This window comes from Cervus elaphus, chromosome 16 (assembly GCF_910594005.1).
Source record: "Cervus elaphus chromosome 16, mCerEla1.1, whole genome shotgun sequence".
Lineage (NCBI taxonomy): Eukaryota > Metazoa > Chordata > Mammalia > Artiodactyla > Cervidae > Cervus > Cervus elaphus.
This window is the reverse complement of record NC_057830.1, coordinates 879,271-901,601: the sequence shown is the minus strand read 5'-3', so window position 1 is coordinate 901,601 and position 22,331 is coordinate 879,271. Positions and strand designations below refer to the sequence as shown.

At 58.2% G+C, this 22,331-nt stretch overlaps 1 protein-coding gene across 3 annotated transcripts in view; it reads left to right on the top strand.

Annotated features, from left to right (window-relative positions):
- The window catches only part of PXDN (peroxidasin), a 65,358-nt gene extending 43,859 nt beyond the window's left edge, over positions 1-21,499 (top strand). For 2 of the 3 annotated variants that reach the window (XM_043927231.1, XM_043927230.1), the window contains 13 exons: positions 376-492; positions 811-969; positions 1,598-1,710; positions 2,407-2,563; positions 7,767-7,875; positions 8,447-8,604; positions 9,579-11,082; positions 14,227-14,361; positions 14,622-14,830; positions 17,217-17,337; positions 17,473-17,605; positions 18,800-18,910; positions 19,510-21,499. In XM_043927231.1, coding sequence (XP_043783166.1) covers positions 376-492; positions 811-969; positions 1,598-1,710; positions 2,407-2,563; positions 7,767-7,875; positions 8,447-8,604; positions 9,579-11,082; positions 14,227-14,361; positions 14,622-14,830; positions 17,217-17,337; positions 17,473-17,605; positions 18,800-18,910; positions 19,510-19,629 — 3,146 coding nt within the window. In that variant the 3' untranslated portion in view covers positions 19,630-21,499. The remainder of the gene's footprint in view (positions 1-375; positions 493-810; positions 970-1,597; positions 1,711-2,406; positions 2,564-7,766; positions 7,876-8,446; positions 8,605-9,578; positions 11,083-14,226; positions 14,362-14,621; positions 14,831-17,216; positions 17,338-17,472; positions 17,606-18,799; positions 18,911-19,509) is intronic. The other variant, XR_006345773.1, reaches the window with a different exon arrangement.
- The last annotated feature ends 832 nt before the right edge of the window (positions 21,500-22,331 follow it).

Below are 22,331 nucleotides of genomic sequence, written 5' to 3'. Positions count from 1 at the left end.
ATGACTCCTGTCACCGCACACAGTTGCACTAGATAACATTTTACCCTTTTGCAAATACATTCGGTTTAGGCTGAGGAGATGAACCTGGGCCCTTTGCAGGAAGCAAGGCTGGTCGTTAGGGAGTTCTGTGCTGTTAGATTGATAGTCTCCGCACACGTGAGCGTGTGATGCTGAGAAGCACCCGAGGCGTGGTCTTCTTCCTGCTCTGCATCCTTTCACTCTCTGGCCTCTTCCTCCCTCCCTGGGATGCTGCACCAGCAGAGGGGTCCTGATGGGCCCTGGGTCGGGGGGGAGGGCTCACTCCGGGAAGGAGACTGACTTTGCACCCAGAGCTGTCCCCTGAATGCCTCGTTTCTGTGTCTTTCCTTCCGTAAGCGCTTCCTCAGTTCACCGTGACGCCCCAGGACAGAGCTGTCATCGAGGGCCAGACCGTTGAGTTCCACTGCGAGGCAAAGGGCTACCCGCAGCCCGTCATCGCCTGGACGAAGGGAGGTGAGTGGCCGCCAGAGCAGCGACCCATGCTGCCTCCCCTTGCTCCCTGGGGCACAGTGCCCTGGGCAGGCCACGCAGCGGAATCAGAACATGACCCAAAGTCGTGGCATGTCCGGGTGGACCTGTCCTCACCGAGGACCAGGGCGGCAGGCCTTGGGGCCGGTGGCTCCAGGCTGGACCCGGGGATAGCAAGCTGCTCGATCCTTCCGTCCCTCAGTCAGGCCTCTGCCTGGCCCTGAGGCTCTGTCTGCCGCCCCGAGGAAGGCCAGGCTCCTGCCCCCGCGTCCGTGTCGCTGAGAGCGTGTCCCCGTCTCGCAGGGAGCCAGCTGTCGGTGGACAGGCGCCACCTGGTCCTGTCGTCGGGGACGCTGAGGATCTTGGCTGTCGCCCTGCACGACCAGGGCCAGTACGAGTGCCAGGCCGTGAACATCATCGGCTCCCAGAGTGTCGCCGCACACCTGACCGTCCAGCCCCGAGGTAGGCGCTGGTCCCCACCCTTCCCCAGGGGACCAGCCCTGGACGCACATCCTGAGACCTTGGTCATAGCCAGAATCGTCCATGTCAGCCGTGGGGACCCTGATCCTGGGGGGCGCGGGCATGGCGGGCTCCTACAGTTCAGTGGGCCGTGCTTCCACTGCTAATTTGTGCCCCGTGTCGTGGGTGGCCTGGCCTGGGGGAGGGGGCTGGAGGCTCTGCCTGCAGAGCGTCGACAGGGCTTGGGGGCCTGGTCTGATCCGGCCGACGGGCCCTGGGTTCCCTTCCAGTCCTGAGCACGCAGGACGGTGGATGGCCTGTGAGTGGGGCCGTCAGCTGGTGCCCTGCCTGCTGCCTCATCACCGGCTCCTGGGGGTTGAGGCCTTGGACTCACATGCAGGGCAGGAGCCACGTGGACAGGCGGGCCGCTGCCCTGAGGCTGCTGCTCACGGGGAGGCTGGCAACCCAGAGGTCCTGTCTGGCTCCTCGGCAGGAAGCGAGGTCGCGCGCGGCCTGGCCCCAGCGAGGGCGCTCGGTGCCCCGGGCCTGCCCTGACCGGGGGCGGGGCCTCTGCTGCAGACCTTGAGCTGCCTGGGTTCTGCGCGTGTCAGCCCCTGTTCTTGCCTTGCAGTTACCCCAGTGTTCACCAGCGTCCCCAGGGACATGACGGTGGAGGTGGGCAGCAACGTGCAGCTGCCCTGCCGTCCCCAGGGCGAGCCGGAGCCCGCGGTCACCTGGAACAAGGTAAGGGCTGATGCGTCCAGGCCTGCCATCGCGGGGAGAGAGCCAACCTGAACTAGACAGACTCGGGACATTCGCCCGTACGTGTCCTTCTTGGTGACAGAAGCGAAAGCGTCCCTCTTGTTAGGTCCTTGGTCCTGCAATCACTGAGAGATTTTCCTGTATCCCGTTTCACTGTGTTGTTCTTACTGAGCCCAGCACAGAAACGCTAGTCTGCGTTTAACTATAAACAAGTTGTTTAATACAAGACATGTTCCTGGAGGTCGTGAAGTGGTTCCCTGGGAGGGAGGTGGGGTCCTCGGGACCTTGACGCCTCCGCCTCCCTCACTTCCTCCTCGTCCTGGGAGGTCACCTGCCTTCCTTGGTGACACACCTGCCCTGGCTGCTCCCACACGCTCGGTGCCTCGCTCTGCACCCCCAGCCCAGCACACGTCCCACGAAGGTCACCTTTTGTGCCCCGGGATCCTGCAAAGTCCCACAGAGCAAGGTTTGTGTCTTAAGCTTTCTGGGTCTTTTGCAGCAGGTAGGAGGGGTTCCCGCCCTTGAATCTGCAGCGGGCAGGATCGTCCCAGTGTCTGGTGGGTCAGCCGTCAGGAGGGCTCCATTCGCGAGGCCCCACCACGTGGTGCCCCGCCTCCAAGAGAGACCCCTCGGGTCCTTGGTCTGATTCCCGCGTCCTCTCCACTTATTTTGCTCCAGGATGGGGTTCAGGTGACGGAAAGCGGGAAATTTCACATCAGCCCCGAGGGGTTCCTCACCATCCGTGACGTTGGAACCGCAGACGCTGGCCGCTATGAGTGTGTGGCACGGAACACGATCGGGCAGGCGTCGGTCAGCATGGTGCTCAGCGTGAACGGTGAGGCCGCGGAGTAGACGCCCCGCGAGGTCGGAGGCCGTTAGAGGACAGGGCACGTCTGCTTTGCAGAAAGGTCGGCGCGGCCCAGAGGCACAGCCGCGCGCCCCCCCCCCCCTCACTGCCCCAGGCTCTGAGAATGCTGTGGCTGCACGCTTGGAGGGCCTCCTCACGCTGGGTTTTGTAGTTGGTTTAGTGGTCGCCTGCACGCTTGGAGGGCCTCCTCACGCTGGGTTTTGTAGTTGGTTTAGTGGTCGCCTGCACGCTTGGAGGGCCTCCTTGCGCTGGGTTTTGTAGCTGGTTTCATGGTCGCCCACACCCTCCGGCGTTCTGCACCATGTAATTTGCAGCCACCGTTTGGCAGAACTGCAGACGCAGCTCCTACTCTGAAGGAGTCGGGGCCCTTCGTTCTGTTTTCTGTCTCTCCTGAGCGTGTGTGGCCTCGTGCGGCCCTGGGGCGTGCTCACTCTCCATCGGAAACCCCCGCGAGGGCAGGGACCGTCCCCTTCCCTGGGTCTGGTCCTGCCCCAGGGCCTGGCAGGCCCACTCTGTGCCGACTGGGGAGTGCTCCTCCACCATCCCAGAGCTGCAAACCTCCGATGTGCCCCTCAGTTCCGAGCAAACAGGGTAAAATGCAGGCCTGTGGCTTTTCGTAGGTCTTACAGCTCCACCCGGACCTGCACTTGGCAAGTGGAATTTATTTTTTCCCGAGCAATAGTCATAGAAAAGTAATTCAAAAACACATTTATGTAACTTAAAAAAAAGGGTAAAGAAAATTCACTAAAATGTGGTTATTTTGGAGATTGTGGGTGAAAGGTTATTTTTATATTTCATGTGTAACTAATTCATGGTAAAGCAACGTTATTTTTCAAGTATAAAAGAAATGGGAAAAACACCATTTTATACATGGATGCCCCAGGTGGTTCCTTGAGCCTATGGGCACATCTGCACGTCTTTTTTTTTTTTTCCTTTTTTCTTTTTTTTAGTGTTAAATGACCTTATTTTCCCATTATATTAGACTGGAGTGATTATAAATTAAATCAGTGGATTTCCTGATTTAAAAACAAATTCAACTTAAGTTGCTGTTGTAGGGAACGAAATGTTAGGTGATAAAATTATGTAAGATTGTCCTGTCCGTTTGTCTGACATGTGGCATTAGATACATAAAACCTATAAAAATATTAGGTTCTAAAAATTGCCTAATTCGGGGGGCTTCTGGTTCAAGATGGCAGAGTAGAAGGACGTGTAGAAGGATGTGAGCTCATCTCCTGTGAGGACACCAGAATCACAACTAGCTGTTGAACAGCCATTGACAGGAGAACACTGGAACCCCCCAGAAAAGATACCCTGTGTCCAAAGACGAAAAAGTCACAGCGAGATGGTAGGAGGGATGCAAACACAATCGAATCAAATCTCATGCCTGCAAGGTGGGCGACCCACAGCATGGAGAACAATGATACAGAGAAGTTCTCCGGCTGTTGGGAAGACCCTGAGCCTCACGTCAGGCTTCCCGGCCTGGGGGTCTGACAGAGGGACTGGGTGTCCCCGGGAGCCTGGCCCTGAAGGCCAGCAGGATTTGGTTACAGGACTAGGGGAGACAGAGTCTAGTCCTGGAGGGCACACACAGAATCTTGTCTGTGCCAGGATCCGGGCGAAAGGAGCAGGGACCCCACAGGCGACTGACCCAGGCCTGCCGGCCAGTGTTGGAGGATCTCCGTGGAGGCGTGGGTCAGCAGGGGCTCCCCACAGGGACGGGGGTCCTGGCAGCAACTGTCCTGGAAGGGACCCCTTGGCGGAAGTCCCCATGGAGGTCACCACTAACCCTACCATAGAGCCTGTAGACCCCAGGCCTCTTGGCTCACAAGGCGGGATCAGTGGGTAACTGGATTACATTTTTACTGAGCAAGACCCAGTTTTTCCCAGCACCCGTCCCTCCCATCAGGAAGCTTACACACGCCTCGTAGCCTCATCCACCAGAGGGCAGACGGAAGCAGCAAGAAGAACCGCAGTCCCGGAGCAGCTAGGACCAAAACCACATCGCAGAAAGTTAACCATGATGGAAAGGTTTCATCCCAGATGAAGGGATAAGATAAAACCCCAGAAAAGCAACCAAATGAATTGTAGATAGGCAACCTTCCAGAAAAAGAATTTAGAATAATGATAGTGAAGATGATCCAGGATCTCAGAAACATACTGGAAAAGATGCAAAAAATGTTTCCCAAAGACCTAGAGGAATTAAAGAACAAACAGAGATGAACAGTGCTCTGGAAGGAATCAGTAGCAGATTAACTGAGGCGGAAGAACAGATAAGTGACCTGGAGGACAGAATGGTGGAATCACTGCCACAGGACAGAATACAGAAAAAGGAATGAAAAGAAATGAAGACAGCCTGAGACCTCTGGGACAGTAAATGCACCAACATTTCATTATAGGGGTCCCAGAAGGAGAAGAGAGAGAGAAAGGACCTGAGAAAATATTTGAAGAAATAGCTGAAAAATTCCCTAACGTGGGAAAGGAAATAGTCAACCAAGTCCAGGAGGCACAGAGTCCCAGGCAGGATCAACCCAAGGAGGAATACACCGAGACGCACAGTAGTCAAACTGACGGAAACCAAAGATGAAGATAAAATGTGAAAAGCAGCAAGGGAAAAATGACGGATAACAGACAGGGGTACTCCCATCAGGCTGTCAGCGGATTTCTCAACAGAAGCCCTATAAGCCAGAGGGAATGGCATGATATATTTAAAGTGATGAAAGAGAAGAACCTGCAACCAAGAATACTCTACCCAGAAAGACTCTCAGTCAGATTTGATGGAGAAATCAAAAGCTTTCCAGACAAGCGAAAGTTAAGAGAATACATCTGTAGCAAACCAGCTGCACAACAAATGCTAAAGGGATTTCTGTAGGCAGGAAACAGAAGAGAGGGAAAAAGACCCACACAAAGTAGAGCCCAAACAATTAAGAACGTGGTCACGTCGTGCACTAATTGTCACATGTACCGATAATTGCCTTAACCGTAAATGGATTAAAGGCACCAGGCCGGCTGGGCGGCTGAGGACGTGCACACAGACGCACTTCCGCATCACGCTACTTAACCCTAACCGTGTGCAGTTTTTATATTGTTAGGTTGATCATGTTTCCTTAGGGCTTGCAATTATAATTATCTTTTGTTTTTTGTCTGACTGTTGATTGTGAAAACTGATAAACATTTGTTACTATTCTATTTTTGCTTATTACAATAATTATATCACAGTTGGTCCACAGAAAATGATAGAATTCTATATCACTGAAACTACCATTTAATAGAAAGACTTCTGAAAGTGAAAGTCGCTCAGTCGTGTCTGACTCTTTGCGACCCCATGGACTATACAGTGAGTGCGTGGGATTCTCCGGGACAGAATACTAGAGTGGGTAGCCTTTCCCTTCTCCACGGGATCTTCCCAACCCACCGATCGATCCCAGGTCTCCCGAATTGCAGGTGGATTCTTTACCAGCTGAGTCACAAGGGAAGCCCAAGATTAATCACTTTTTAAAATCCAGATGCGTAACAGAATTATCTTGGGAATTTTTTGGAAACTACAAATGCCCAGTATCGCTGTTCTTCTCCAGGGCTTGGTGTGATCCTGGTGAGCAGCTGGACTGGTCTTTCACTTTATCTAGTTTGTTTCCCTTTTCCTGTTTCATGGTCAGTGCTCCCACTTCAGTTAGATTACACTTCTTCAATTTTTCCGTCTGTTTTTTTTTTTTTTTTTGCCGTCGTTCTCTCTCAAGCCTTTATGAAGCATACTAGAAAAGCTTTTGTGTATGTGTATATTATGTTAATATAGTATTTGTTTTGGAAAATTCATGAGTTTTTGCCTAGCTGAAAAAATTATGACATTTTGATTTGACTCATTTGACTTCGTATGAAGAGAGTGCAGATTTCTAATTTATATTCACTCAGAAACTTTGATACAGCTCCGTGTATTTTGGCTTCTAGTATTACTGCTAAAAGTGATTAGTGATTTAAAAGTATTTGAATGAGACTTGAAACTTCTATTCCAATTCTTAGAATATGAAAAAATACTGTATTGAGAATGCTGTTTTTCAGGCATCTGCTCAATGTTATGTGGCAGCCTGGATGGGAGGGGAGTTTGGAGGAGAATGGATACATATGTATGACTGAATCCCATTTTGTCCACCTGCAACTACCACACATTGTTTTTTTTTTTTCCTTCTTTTTTTTTTTCCCCACACATTGTTAATCAGCTGTACTACAATACAAAATCCAATTCAGGCTCTGTTTGAGATCAGTGCCAGGAGGGGGTGCGCCTGGAGGAGGGGGTGCACCAAGAGAAGGGGTGCGCCCAGAACCGCGTGAAGGCGGCATCTCACCAAGGGCATTTTCAGCCATGTTGAGTTTTCTAGAAGGCTTGTGTATTTTGACGGAAAAATTTACTGTTGAGTTTGTTAAAGTGCATGTTGTGGGTGACCTGTCCTGAGCATTTTTAAAGATAAAAGCTTGGTTGGAACAAAACTTATTTAGCAAACTAAATGCTAGAAAAGTGAAATGCTACTAAGTGGAAAAGGAGTGAAGAGAGGACAGTGGAAAGGGAGCCGTAACTTCAGAGGAAGCAGGTTCAGGAGCCGTGTGTGTGTGTGTGTGTGTGTGTGTGTGTGCGCGCGCGCGTGCGTGCGTGTGTATGCGCATGTGTGTGTGCACGCGTGCGTGTGTGCACGTGTGTGTCGTGTGTGTGAGCACAGTGTGCTTGCACACAGGCTGGCTGTAGGATGTCTGATCCTTCCCTGAGGGTTAGGACGAGGGGCAGCAGAGCCTCGGGAGGCGAGTGGGCTGCGGTCCAGCAGTGGGCGGCCTGTCTGGCCCTCGGCAGGAGGCGTCGCAGCCTCCACCGGTGGATAAAGCCCAGCAGGGCAGGGCGGCTGCTCAGTGGACCTGAATCTGCCTCCCCGTCAGCTGATACTTTGCTAGAAGAACTTCGGAGTTTTCAGTTGCATCTTCTTTGACCCTTTGTGGGGAATCCCGTGATTTTAAAGCATCTTTCATGCAGTTTGAAAACAGCTTCTAGTAGAGTTTGTGATAAAGAAGCTTAAGTTTTAGAGGGAAAAGTAGAAACAGCTCTGGAGCAGCGTCTGCATTGCAGTGTCTGGTCTTTGTTCTGTGACCTGTGTGTGTATTTGCTGGTAACCCACGACCTCCTGCCTCCTAGTTCCTGATGTCAGTCGGAACGGGGACCCGTTTGTGGCCACGTCCATCGTTGAAGCTATCGCGACTGTGGACAGAGCCATCAACTCCACGCGGACACATTTGTTTGACAGGTACGTGCAGAAGCAGTCAGAGCTGTGACCCGCGCGTGGGCTGGGTTTACAGAGGGCGTGCGGTTCTGCACCAAGTCTTACGTGTCTCCTGTCCTTAAAGCAGTGTTTTAATTTGAGAATCATGAACAGCGTTGTGTTAACTTTTCTGGGGGCTAAGATAACAGAAAGGTGTGTCCTTTCCAAGCAGAAGCTGAGCTGTGATTCACAAATAGAACATTTCAGAAAACTTTTGACTCATTCCTTGGGCTTGTTACTCAGTGAGTTGGCAAAAACAAAGTATTTCTTAAGCCATTCATGCGTTTGCTCATCTTGGCAACCCCCAAGTGTTTTTGCTGTGTTTGAATTAAAATAGACTATCTGTGTTTTTTCAGTTGACGTAATGAGTTATTCATGTTTAGCATCTTTTGGTTTTGTTCCTTTGCTTTGTTGCCTTCCATGGAATAAGTAAGGTACGGTGCTTCGTGTCCCTAGAAATGTAGCCGTAGAAACAGGTAACCGCGGTGATTCTTGAGTGACTTTTGTTCTCGGTCGTCTGTCCCACTCTTGCCTCCTCGCCCCGCCCGCCCGCCAGCCGCCCTCGCTCCCCGAACGACCTGCTGGCCCTGTTCCGGTATCCGCGGGACCCCTACACGGTGGAGCAGGCCCGGGCCGGGGAGATCTTCGAGCGGACGCTGCAGCTGATCCAGGAGCACGTGCAGCATGGCCTGATGGTGGACCTCAACGGGACCAGTCAGTACCCGCGGCGCCATCCCCACGGCCCCTTCCGGGCGGGTCCAGCCCGCCTGGCCCCGCGTCTGTGGCGAGCATCGTCACCGCGGTCGGCCTGAGCGGGGACAGTGCTGTGGTTCTCACAGGCCTGGTGGGAGAGCCGGTGGGGACGTGATGTGTGCTCAGCTCAGGGGGCCTGCTGGCCCTGGGCTCCGATCGTCAGGTCCTCTGGGCAGAGGGGAGCCCTGGGAGGCCCTGGGTCCCGGTTAGGGGTGCTAGGAAGGACGCTGGTGGGGCCTCAGCAGGTGCTGTGTGGACGCGGGGAGTCACGCCACCCTGCCCCTGCCCTTGGCATGCCCCCCGCCCCGTGAGGCTCTGCGGGACCCGAGGGGGTGAGCACCCAGGCAGCGTGTGGGAGGCAGCGCTTCCCAGGCTGGCTCTTGGGCTCAGGACTGGGCTTCCTCAGGGCAGCTGTGACCGAGCCGGGGGCACCCTAGCCTTCTCTCTGGGAGGCAGGAGCTGCCAGACTTTGGGGTCTGAGCCCAATGCCGGATACCAGCTGGCACTGGGAGCCCAGCGTCCTGTCCCTTCAAAGCTCCTCTGGCGCAGCCCACTTCCCTGAGTGTCTGATCGCCTCTTTCCCGGCCCGAACAGACTCACCCCCTGGTCTTCCCTGCCCTTTGTGTGGGTGTTTAGGACCCTGTCCTCTGCAGAGGGGCTCTGGCTCCCATTTCCTGTAAGTCCAGGTCTAGTCAATCCTGCCGGGCTCTGAGATGCTCTGGATGTGTCCAGCCGTGTGGGGAGCGTGGAAGAGTGTGCAGCCCTGGGTGTCTGGCCCGGGAGGGCCTGTGGCAGGAGCAGGCGCTGGTGCGTCAGGTCCGCTCCTGCTGGAGCCTGCTCACCTCCCTGCCTTTCCCCTCCCGGGTCCCTGCCGGGGTCGGGGCCAGCAGGCCCAGCCTCGGGTCGCTAAGCCGCGTCTCCCGCCCCCCGACCAGGTTACCACTACAACGACCTCGTGTCCCCGCAGTACCTGAGCCTGATCGCCAACCTGTCGGGCTGCACGGCCCACCGGCGCGTCAACAACTGCTCAGACATGTGCTTCCACCAGAAGTACCGCACGCACGACGGCACCTGCAACAACCTGCAGCACCCCATGTGGGGCGCCTCGCTCACCGCCTTCGAGCGCCTGCTCAAGGCCGTGTACGAGAACGGCTTCAACACGCCGCGGGGCATCGACCCGGGCCGGCGCTACCACGGGCACCCGCTGCCCATGCCCCGCCTGGTGTCCACGGCCCTCATCGGCTCGGAGGTCGTCACCCCGGACGAGCAGTTCACACACATGCTCATGCAGTGGGGCCAGTTCCTGGACCACGACCTGGACTCCACGGTGGTGGCCCTGAGCCAGGCCCGCTTCTCCGACGGGCAGCACTGCAGCTCGGCTTGCAGCAACGACCCGCCCTGCTTCTCCGTGGCCCTGCCGCCCGACGACCCGCGGGCGCGCAGCGGGGCGCGCTGCATGTTCTTCGTACGCTCCAGCCCCGTCTGCGGCAGCGGCATGACGTCGCTGCTCATGAACTCTGTGTACCCCCGCGAGCAGATCAACCAGCTCACGTCCTACATCGACGCCTCCAACGTGTACGGCAGCTCCGAGCACGAGGCCCGCGCGGTCCGCGACCTGGCCAGCCAGCGCGGGCTGCTGCGACAGGGCATCGTGCAGCGCTCCGGCAAGCCGCTGCTGCCCTTCGCCGCCGGGCCGCCCACCGAATGCATGCGGGACGAGAACGAGAGCCCCATCCCCTGCTTCCTGGCCGGCGACCACCGCGCCAACGAGCAGCTGGGCCTCACCAGCATGCACACGCTGTGGTTCCGCGAGCACAACCGCGTGGCCGCCGAGCTGCTGGCGCTGAACCCACACTGGGACGGCGACACGGTCTACCACGAGGCCCGCAAGCTGGTGGGCGCCCAGATGCAGCACATCACCTACTGGCACTGGCTGCCCAAGGTGCTGGGCGAGGCGGGCATGAAGATGCTGGGCGAATACCGCGGCTACGACCCGGGCGTCAACGCCGGCATCGTCAACGCCTTCGCCACGGCCGCCTTCCGCTTTGGCCACACGCTCATCAACCCCCTGCTGCAGCGGCTGGACGAGGACTTCCGGCCGCTGGCGCTGGGCCACGTGCCGCTGCACAAGGCCTTCTTCTCCCCCTTCCGCATCGTCAACGAGGGCGGCATCGACCCGCTGCTCCGCGGCCTGTTCGGCGTGCCCGGCAAGATGCGCGTGCCGTCCCAGCTGCTTAACACGGAGCTCACGGAGCGGCTGTTCTCCATGGCGCACACGGTGGCGCTGGACCTGGCCGCCATCAACATCCAGCGCGGCCGCGACCACGGCATCCCGCCCTACCACGAGTACCGCGTCTACTGCAACCTGTCGGCCCCCCACACTTTCGAGGACCTGAAGAACGAGATCAAGAGCCCTGAGATCCGGGAGAAGCTGCAGCGGTGGGTGTGGGGGCCGCGGGGGCGGGGGGTGAGCTCTCGGGAGCCGAGGTTCCGTCCCTGCCGGCGGAGCCCGGGAGGGTGGGGTGGAGTCTGGAGTTAGAGACGGGGGGCTGCTGAGTGCACGCACTGCTCCCAGGTGCTGGCAGGACGATGAGTCCTGAGCCCTGAGGCTTGTCCATGTCCCCTGGGTCCCTGCCCCCGGCTAGGGGGCAGCTTCAGCCCTTCCCAGGAGAGACGTCACCGGGCTGGGGGGACAGAAGTGTGAGGAGATGCGCTGCACGGGGCAGGGTCCCCGGGAAGCCCCGGGCAGCCCGTCCTCCCGGGGGCAAAGCAGCGGCTGAGCTTGGCCTCATCAGGCCTGCAGAGAGGGGCTTCCCGCCGCGCCGCCCTGCTCCCCAGGCCCTGTGCGTCCAGATGGTGCAGTGACCGAGCTCTGCAGAACCACCACCCTCTCTGCTGGTGTCCACCTGGCTCCTCCAGTCCTGTTTCATGTCGTTTATTCCGGCGTTTCTGAGCTGGTCTCTAGTGGAAGTGACCACCCACAGCGACCCCTCCGTAGCCACTGGTCCGCTGGTCACTGTGCATTGTGCAGTAGGTTCTCTTAGGTTTGAAAGAGTCGTTTTAGAAAGAAAAAAGATACTTTGTTGAAAAGGCTCACTCTGGGTGGGCTCCAGACTCTCCTGTTCCGTAGAAGGTGGGCCGCTGGCTCCTAAGTTACACGCTTAACCCTGAGGCTCAGCCGTGCTCCTCTGGGGCTGGGCTGGTGCCTTCGGGGCAAAGTGGCGCCTTACTCACGATTCGCTGCAGGTTTTAAGTAACTGGGCGTCGTCATCTGCTAAGCTCAACACGTTCCATCCTTGGTTTAAATCACAGTGTCAGGTGGCCGGGTTCGTAGACAAACACACTCCTGAACAAGACCTTGCGTCACAGGGCTGCTCCGCTCGGGGGTGTGGATGGTCTGTGCCTTTCACGCTTGAGCATCCTCTGTTGTTCTCGTCCAGACGGACAAGGTCGCTTTCCCGGTGTCTGTCCCTTGCCCAGCTTACATCACCGCCACGCGAAGGACCTGCTCTCCAGCCCGGCCCTGCTGGCGGTCGGGGGACCCGGGCCGAGTGCGTGACCCGCCCACCCGGGGGTCCCGCGTCTCCCCTCCCCCGCTTCAGGCCCGACTCAGAGTGGGAGTGAGAGGGGTGTCCCAGAGGAGAGACGACGCAGGACAGTGGGTCCCAGCCTCAGCCCACGAGCCCATTGCGGAAGGGAGGCCTTTAGATGGAGCTTCAGGAGCGAGTGCTCCCAGCTGTGTTAGTGGCGTCTGATCAGATCTACCTCCGGCAGCCTGGAGTGAGTGGAGAGCGACCTGGGCGCGGGCTGTGATCGGGCAGGTGCCGTGTCTCTGGGTCTGCGCCCCCAGTGTGGGGGCCTCCCGTGTAGGCCGATCGTTCAGGTGGGGACAGATGGGGGAACTCCACCTAGGAACGGGGTGTCTCCTCTGGGAAGAGCGCCCTCAGGCAGAGAACAAACTCGCCTGGCTCTGTCTGACGATTTCTATCTGAACCGAAGTTCAGTGTGAAGGTCCTTGAACTTGGGGGCGGTGAGGGCGGCCTCACGCTGACCCCACTCCTGAGACGAGCAGCTCTGCAGATGGCCCTGCCCGCCCTTGCCCAAGGTCAGCATCCTGGGTCTGAGGAGGTGAAAGAGGCGTCTCAGTTGTAGGACGCGTAGGACTTGGAAGAGGTTGGCGAGAGAGCTTGTTCTTGACTGTTTAAACCTTGCTGACTTCGTCTTTTGTACAGTGTCCATTCGTAAGTGGTTTCCTCACAGGAAATACATTTTCAGTGTTGGGTAGAATGCCAGCATCTTTGGAGTGTGTGTCTTCAGCTGTTCGTAGCTTCGTCTTCACATGCATCTACGACGGGAACTTTGGAAGGTTTACGCTAAGACGTCAGGTTGTCTCTGAGCGGTCAGGAAGGTTTGGTTTTCATTTCCTTCCCTGTGTTTTCTGGGCTTCTCTAAACTTTATGTGATAAATATCTCGTGTGTGTATTTTATCATGTGTGTATAAACAGGAAGCAGGAATGTTTCTTTAATATACGACTGACAGATGCTTTAAGGAAAGAGCTGGATTGTCATTGTTAAATGAATGTTGAATCACGTCAAATCGTGATGGAGAACAGCATGAGGCCTTTTCCATTCTTGCCTGCTCTCCACCACGTCAGGACGGCCGAGCAGCCCAGGGCGCTGGTTCGGTCACAGCCTTCCCTGGAGGTGTGTGTTCGAATCCCACTTCTGACAACACGCGTCTTGGGCTTCCCTGGTGGCTTAGACGATAACAGATCTCTCTGCCATGTGGGAGTCAGTCCCAGGTTCGATCCTGGGTTGGGAAGATGCCCTGGAGGAGGGCATGGCAACCCGCTCCAGTGTTCCTGCCTGGAGAATCCCGTGGACACAGGAGCCTGGCGGGCTACAGTCCGTGGGTCGCAAGAGTCAGACACGACTGAGCGATTGAACCACCAGCACCACCTTCTTACCAAGTCCTCTCGGGAAGGAGGGCAAGCCTCTCTGTCCTGCTGTCTCCCTGGGTGCTCTCCCTGTCTGTCTGTCTCTCATGTCTTCTCATAAGGGGACTGGGCCCATCGTGGGGGCTATGCCCTCCTGCACTAGGGGCCTCCCATAGACCCCAGCTCCAAACACCATCACTTAGGGCTCTAGCGTACAGGTTTGGGGGAGGGTAGGAGCACGGTCTGGGCTTTCGGGTGGCTCAGCAGTAAAGAATTTGCCTGCAGTGCAGGAGACGCAGGAGACGCCGGGAGTCAGTCAGAAGGTGCAGAAGTTGGTCTCTGGGTTGGGAAGATCCTCCTGGAGGAGGGCGTGGCAACCCACTGCAGGGTCCTTGCCTGGAGAACCCCACGGACAGAGGAGCCTGGTGGGCTGCAGTCCACCGGGTCGCAGAAGGTCAGACACGACTAAAGCGACTAGCTAGAGAAGGGAACGGCAACCCACTCCAGTATCCTTACCTGGAGAATCTCATGGGCAGAGGAGCCTGGTGGGCTGCAGTCCATGGGGTCGCAGAGGGTCTGACACAACCGCGCGCCTGGCGCTCCCCGGGCCCCGGCGCTGAGTCTGAGGCTCCACTCCGTCTCGCAGGCTGTACGGCTCCCCGCTCAACATCGACCTGTTCCCGGCCCTCATGGTGGAGGACCTGGTGCCTGGCAGCCGCCTGGGACCCACCCTGATGTGTCTGCTGAGCACACAGTTCAAGCGCCTCCGGGACGGGGACAGGTAAGGCCCCGGGAGCTCAGCGGGTGCCCGTGCAGGGGTGTTCCCGGACAGTGGCCGTGCTGGCGCAGCAGTGACCGCTGCTGCTCTTGGTGTGGGCTTCTCGTCTCTGCGTTTCGGGTCGCTCAGAGCACTGTCACCAAAGCAGGTGACGCTCACGTCTGTGTCGTGAGCAGAGCTGAGCGTGAGGACGTTCTTAACCGGCCCCTGGGGCTGCGGCCTCGCCGGCTCTCTCTGACCTCGCTCTCGCCCCGGGGACGCAGGCTGTGGTACGAGAACCCGGGGGTCTTCACTCCCGCCCAGCTCACCCAGATCAAGCAGGGCTCGCTGGCCCGCATCGTGTGCGACAACGCCGACAACATCACGCGTGTGCAGAGGGACGTGTTCCGCGTGGCCGAGTTCCCCCACGGCTACAGCAGCTGCGACGAGATCCCCCGGGTGGACCTCCGAGTGTGGCAGGACTGCTGTGAAGGTGGGTGCCCGTCCGCCCCTGACGGCTGGGCAGAGCGCGGGCTGGGGTCAGCGCAGCGGGGGAAGCAGGCGGAGACGGGGGGCCCCGGCGGGGGAAGGCGGTCAGCCCTGAGCATCTACTGGGCAGTGCTGTGGACCCTGAAAGCGGTGAGTGACAGCGACGAGTCTGTGAAGCCACGAGACAGGAGTTAGTGTGAGGGCTAAGGTGCTCAGTGAAAGAGACGGAAAGCAGAACGTTGATGCAGTAAGTGCCCTGTTTCCCTGGAAACCGCCCACGTGTCTGCATTTGACAGCCTGCCTGTTATCTGTACCTGCAGCTTCCGTGGTGGCTTCGTGGTAGAGAGTCTGCCTGCAGTGCAGGAGACTCTGGTTGGATCCCTGGGTTGGGAAGATCCCTGGAGACGGGATAGGCTGCCCGCTCCAGTGTTCCTGCCTGGGGAATCCCGTGGACAGAGGAGCCTGGTCTGGTGCCTGTGGTCTATGGGGTCGCAACACAGTTGGACACAACTTAGCAACTAAACAGCAAGATATCTGAGCCTGCAGATAAAAGATGAACAAGAAACATGTGAAAAGTGTGTCAGACATACGTTGATGTTTTTAAATGGGTGCTGTGCGTCCTGAATGCCTAGAATAACTTACGTGTGCAGGGAGATGTGCTGTAAACACTTCTGAGGAAGCGAGGGGCCATGGCAGGTACCCGCAGGCCTCTGGGAGCCCGAGAAGCCTGTTTCTGGATGTGCCTTCTGGTTGCTCGGGGGCCACTGTCCCCCTGCAAGGCTCCTGCTCTGCATTCTGGGTCGTGGTTAACCTTGACTACACATTCTCGTTTGAACGTAGTTTTGGCTTTATTCAAACTGTGATCAGAGGCCCAGGAAACGTTGCAGTGGGGAAACTCTGAGGGCCCATTCCTGTGGTGGGATCACGGGGCCGCAAGCCCAGGTGACCCCATGGGTCACGCAGCCGTGGACGAGGCGGCCCTGAGCCCCAGCCCTTGGCCCGCCACGCTGGCGGACACCAGCTGCGGAATCCAGTTTGCTCTTCCGTGTCTTCCTGAAGAAGTCCTGGCTAGGTCGCTCTCATTAGTAATTGGTCTTAATTCACTGTTCTTTTCATTAGTAAGTGTTGAAATCTGGGTTGATACACATTCTGTGTGTGGGCGTGATGGGAGTCTTTGTGGCTTCTCCTCTCTGCCCGTATACGATGTACATATAATGCATAATATATAATATGCTAAATATATATGTATGTGATGAATGTGATTTACAATGTTGTAGAATTCTCTTAAAATTTGAAGTTTTGCTCTGTATATGCCCAAGTTTGCAAAGCATTTAATTCTTATTTTTATAGCTCTTGGGAACTTGGGAACTTGTTTTTCTTTCTTAAAAAAAACTACTTTGACTGGTTTATTAAGGTTGCAACAGTTTTCCACATATATGGCAAAGAATTTCATTTTTGTGTTTGCAGAAAGCAGTTCTATTTGAAAATCATAGGGAAAAGCCAGTTCTTTTTAGATACAGAAACTCCATTTTCTGATGAAGCTTTAGCAGACTCCCTGAGGCTGTCGAGGAAGGAATGAATTCAGCTTTGCTGTTTTTTTGCCCCCAAACCCAAGTCCTCTGAGAGCCTGAACCCTGATCCAGACTTGTCCTCTGCTTGTCCCCAAGCCTCTTCAGCTGGACAGACAGAGATGGAGGTGCTTGACATAGCTCTGCCCTCCTTTTATCTGGATTCTTCTCCTCTTAGCTGTCTAGCATAGCCCTGAGGTGACACAGCTTGAAGAACTGCTTTACCAGCTTTATCTGTTTTTCTTTTAGTCCAAAAGTCATACCTAAAAAGTGGCAGGAAAAAGAGTTCAGTTTGACAGGACCAGATGAAGATTGCTGTTGAGGTTTCACTTCCCTGAATGTGAGAGGGCCGCTCGACACAGCTTTGAGCTGCGTCTCTCAGTCATGTTTTTGTTTAGTCCAAATATGGAACTAGCGCATGTGGGAAACCCAAGAAGCTCCACCTGGGAACATCTTTTTCTTTCGATCAAAGTGACGAACTTCAGCTTCTCTGTGGGCTGATGAGTCATAGAGACGAATACACACCTGTGTTCCATTTTGAAATAATTGTAGAAATTACTGAAATAGTATCAAGGTCTCCTGGGTGGGGCAGGATGGCACGTGTGTGCTCCACTGGGGGGCTGTGCTGTGCTGGGGGAGCAAGGGGGGGTCACGGGCTCCAGGCCCCTCACCCAGGGTAGTGGGGAGGTGAGTGCGAGACGCCTCCACCCCCTGCAATGTGAGCGCCTCTAGTGTCCTTCGGGAGGGATGGTTCTTGCCCAGACGTGCTTGATGTCCTTCGTGAGAGTCGCCGACCCTGAAGTGTGTACGTTTTGCTCACAGACTGCAGAACCCGGGGCCAGTTCAACGCCTTCTCCTACCACTTCCGAGGCAGGCGGTCTCTTGAGTTCAGCTACCAGGAGGATGAGCCAGCCAGGGAGACAGGGCCCGGGAAGGTGCCAAGGTACGTCTGAGCCCCCAGCTGGCCCTCGGGCGTGCGGGGAGCCCTGTGCGTCTGCCCGCCCACGCGCCCCTCCCTGCAGCCCGGGAGCCCCCACTGGCGGCTTCATCCCTGAGTGCCCCTTGCTTCTCCGAGCAGAGCCGGGAAGCCCCGGGCACCTCCCAGTAACGCCACGGATGCCTCCTTGGAGCAGCCGCAGGGGCCGGGGACCAGCGACTTCCGGGAGTTTGTCCTGGAGATGCAGAAGACCATCACGGACCTCAGGAAGCAGGTGGGCGGCTCCCTGACCCCCCCCCCCGGCCCCGGCCCCCCACCCTCCAGTCCAGCCTGCGTGTCTCCCTCCGTGGCTGTGAGGAGAGTGATGTTGGGGCAGCCTTTCGTCCTCAGCCCTGGAGCCTCAGCGAGGCCACGTTTCTCTCTCTGCTTTCGGCTTGGCTCTGGCCAGGCCCCACGGAGCCGCTCTTGGGCTTCCAGGACTGGGGGTCCTCGGCATGAGAAGGGGTGCAGGGTCCCCTAGGACGCTGCCTAGAGCTGCCACAGAGCCCACACTCCGCTAGCGGCTCACTGTCAGGGCCGTGCAGAATTCAGGCCTTGAGTCCTGCCCAGAGCTGCCCCTCCAGGGATGCCGGTTAGACCCCTGCTCCCAGAGGCGTGGGGTTTGACAGAGGTCAGGTCCCCTTGGATGGTGGGGTGGGGAGCAACTGCACATCTACAGGAGGGTCCTGGGCCCGTCCCCGGGGTCTGCAGACGGCGACGCCACCCCACGCCAGGGCACATGTGGGGGTCTCCGTGTGCATTCACGTGGCGGGAGTGGGAAGTGAGGTGTCAGGCTGAGACAGGGCGGGGGTCAGACCACTCTGCTCGGACGGGCCGGGCTGCCCGAGGACAGGAAGGAGGCGGGAGGGGCGGTGAGAGCCGCCCCCATCCCAGCGCCTGTCCTGGGCCTCGGTCTCAGTGGTCGGGTGGGTGGGGCTCTTTCAGGTGCCCCCGAGGGAGACAGGCGGGGCTATTCGGCAGTCACGACCAGGGCCCAAGGGCCCCCAGCGTCCGTCAGCCCCTCAGTGCTGCCCCCAGCAGGGCCGATGTGCCGTCGGGCTCCAGAGCGGTCTCAGCCCCGCACTGCTTTGAGAAGCCGCTGAGAATGTTTCTGTTGCCCAGACCTGCGCCCGCCTCCTCTTTGCTCCTGCCTGCGGGTCCTCTCCTCCTCTTCAGGCACCGCTGGACCACATTTCCGGCCCAGGCACTTCTGGCCTCAGACACGGGGGTGGTGGGGACATCAGGCAGTGGTCATGCAGGTTTGGGACACGCTTGAAGCTCCAGGAAGGGACTTTGGGGTCTCTCTCGGCCCCGTCGTCTCTCTCGGGTATGGGGTCTCTCTTGTCCGTCCTGAGACGTCATCTCAAGTGGCGGAGCGGGAGCGGGCGCTGAGCTGCATCCGAGCGCCCGGGCGTCTGCTTTGCTGCAGATAAAGAAACTCGAGTCTCGGCTCGGCACAGACTGTGTGGATGCAGACGGCAGCTCGTACGCGGACGGGGCTGAGTGGGCGCGGGATCCCTGCACCACCTGTGAATGCCGCGTGAGTGTGCACCCGGGCAGGCCCCGGGGATCGGAGCTCTCAGCTGTGGGGTCCCCTCCCTCTTCCCTCGGGAGCCGGGGCTCTCCCCCCAGAACCGTACGTAAAGGTTGATGGGGACCCCGCTCCCCCTGCTCAGCACAGGAGTGCCCACACGAGCGAGGAGGGGCGGCTCCCTGTCTCCGAGCGAACAGATGGAGCAGGCAGTGGGGGCCTCGGGGGCAGGCCTGGGGTGGCCCTGCCCTAGAGGAGCTTCGGGGTGGAGTTGGGAGCCAGCTGGGGACGGGTCTGTCCCCCTGGGCGGGCAGAGCAGTGGTCTGGCATCCCTGGTTTGGACACAGCCCTGCCACTCAGCTCCTCCGTAGGCAACCTGGTCAACATGCAGGGACGTGATCCCCGGGGCCCCCAGGGCGAGGCTATGCAGGGGGCTGACAGCCCGGGGCCTGGGGATGGGAGGGGAGCCTCCGGAAGGAGCGGGGTGTCCGCTGTGGAGGAGAGTCAGTCGCCCTTTAACCCCAGAACCCCCCCAGGAGGCCAGCCCAGCGGGCCGGGCATAGCCAGGGCAGCTCCCAGGGCTGACGGCTCTGTGTTCTCCCCTCCAGGATGGGCAGGTCACCTGCTTCGTGGAGACTTGCCAGCCAGCTGATTGCCCAGCGCCCGCCAGGGTCAGCGGAGCCTGCTGCCCCGTGTGCTCCGGAGACTCCACGGGGAAGCAGCCCTGAGCGTCTGCGAGCCCGGAGCTTCTCCTGGCCCCGGGAGCTAGGCCGCGCAGGGGCCGGGGCGGTGAGGCTGGGATGCGGGGGCCACGGCTCGGGGCCGTGCGAGCTCGCCCGGGGACCCCCAGCCTGAACATTTCACCGGCCTGAGCGTTCACCGGCAGACCGTGGGGCAGACACGTGTCCTGACTCGATCTTAAGGTTTCTCAGGTTTCTATTTAATTTTTTTAATGAAAAATTGGTGCTACTATTAAATTGCACAGTTCAATCATTTAGGCTCCTAATTGATTTCACCTAGTATCACCGTTTCTTCTCAACTGAAAGTTAGTCCCGCTGGGTTCCGGCACCAGGAGCCTGCAGAGCGGAGCCGGCAGCGGAGGGACGCAGGATTTGAAAGAGAATCCGTCCCTGGCAAACAGAACAGTCTGCACGGACGTGGGGCGGCAGTGCCGGCAGCCAGCACGGGCCCCCGCGCCCCCTCCCTTGGCCCCTGCCGCTCCGCAGGCCCCGCCGGGCCCCGCCGCCTGTGACCCCCGATTCCACGCGGCCCGGAAGGTTTGAAGCCGCTGCGCTCCCCCGTGACCGGCGCACACGCTGCTGGGTGTGGACCAGGCAAGACGGCACCCCATCCGCACCAGCATTGCCCACGGCCACACTCGCCCTGCTCTGCCGCCCGGCTTCACCCGCCAGAGTCCACGGACAAGCCGCCACGCTCTCGATCCCTGTTCCAACGGGAGGAATGCGCGCGTCGGGGACTTTCTGACTTCAGGTTGTGAGAGTCCGTTCAAGAAAAGCAGCCGGTCCGTATACCTCATTCGTATCTCTGCCGCGTGTGATGTTTGATGAAATTTCACGCATGTTTTAGCTTTGAATACGGCAGAAACAGCACGTCCACGCCGCTCAAGTTCCCGTAGGGCTCAGTGAGAAACAACTTCCATACCTCATGGCCTCTGTCTTTTTACTCGACCGGAACCTCCTGTTTGGTTCCAAATGCAAATGGTCTGTGTTCTGGAAAACAGGTCCCTGGATCCCTGCGCTGTTCTCGGACCTGAGTGTCCAGCGAGAGCCGGGCCCTGTGCCGGGCGCAGACATGGTGCCTGCCCGCGCTTCCTACTGGAGACCCTCTGGGACCCCGGCTGCCTCTGTCCATGTGGGCGAGTCCGGAGTTGGTGGTACCGTGTGGAGCCTCTCATGGGCAGGGAAGAGGAGGCAGGTCTCCAGGCGGCGTCCAGCAGGTGCCGGGCACTTTGAAAGCTGAGTTCCGGCCCAGCCCTCCTCCTCCCCGCAGCAGGAGACCCCAGTGCCTGCGGGGCTGCATTCCAGCTGGGGGGCGGGCGGCGGCTTTCCACACGGGCGGCTGGACTTGTGAGCGCACATCACTGGTGATCGGATCAGTACAAGCCCCAGTGTCCCGGGCACAGGGCTTCTCTTCACATAGCAGGGCAGACGGGGTAGATAATCGGGCCTTGGCACCCATCTCTGCAGACAGGAAACGGTTCACTTTGTCTGAGGTGGATGGTTACATGAGTTGCTCAGGTATGAGATCCCACATTCTGGAGCGTGTGGAGTCTGAAGGCGCCCGAGGTTGAGCGGTGGCCTGGTGCAGAGGACGCGGGGACTGGGATGGCTCTGTCTGACGCGCCGGGTGGCCGTCTGAGTCACCGGGAAGCTCTGTGGCTGGGGGTGGACCGTCCGCACCCTCCAGCGGCCCCCGAGGAGGACGCAGTGTGTACATACTCACTGGCCCTTCTAACCAGATGTTTGCCAGCAGCAAGTGCCTTTCTTCTGTTCATTGTAATCAGCCCGTCACCAAAGAGACGTTTGCACTATGTAACAATGCCTTTCAGTTCCAATAAACGGGCCACGTTTCCAAACAGAGCATGGGTCTTCCTTTCGTGAGCCGATCGGGAGGCAGGTCCCCGAGGGGCTGGGCCCTTCATAGAGAAACGGTAAAGGGGGAGGGGAACTCGGGGATACTCGAGGAGGGCTCGTGTCTCCTCCCCTGGCTGGTGCTGTCCTGGGGACCGAGCTGGCCTCCTTGCTGGGAGTCTCGGGCGGGTCGGGGCGAACTCCCAGGAGAAAGCTGCAGCCCCTGCCCCACCCCCCGATGTTTCTGGCTCTGTGGCTGGAAATGTGTGGTTGTGGACAGCTGTCCAGCCCGTGGTGCCCTGGGCCCAGGCGGGATACAGGATGGGGTCCTGAAGGGACCTGGAAGTCATATGGGAGTCTTTGCAGGAACATCATGACCATTCATGGAAATATGAGAAAAGATAGATCAGGGGAAGATTAAGTATTGACATTTTTAAGTTGCCACATCCTTCAGAGCTTGTAAGAAGACCCCTTGAACGTTCATAGTCGCGCTGAGCCTGCGTCACTGACGGTCTCCTGGGGGTCTCGTGGGTCATGGGGGGGTGGGGAGAAGGGCTCAGCTCTTTCTCCCAGTGACAGATGTCACGTGACGTTTTGTGTGAGGTGAAGACACTTCCCTGCACGTGCGCTTGGGTGTTTCAGGATCGCCGGGAGCTGGAGCCCCGAGACTCGGGTGGGGCGGCTGCAGAAGGGCGTGTGGGTGAAAGGTCGACAAACGCTGGCCGAGGGGGATGCGGGGGCCGGACTGTGGGCCTGGCTGGGCGGACGTCCCCTCGCTTCCCCAAGACCAGCCCCGTGCCAGCCGCGTGCCCGCCGCCCCAACGCGGCCAGGGCTGAGG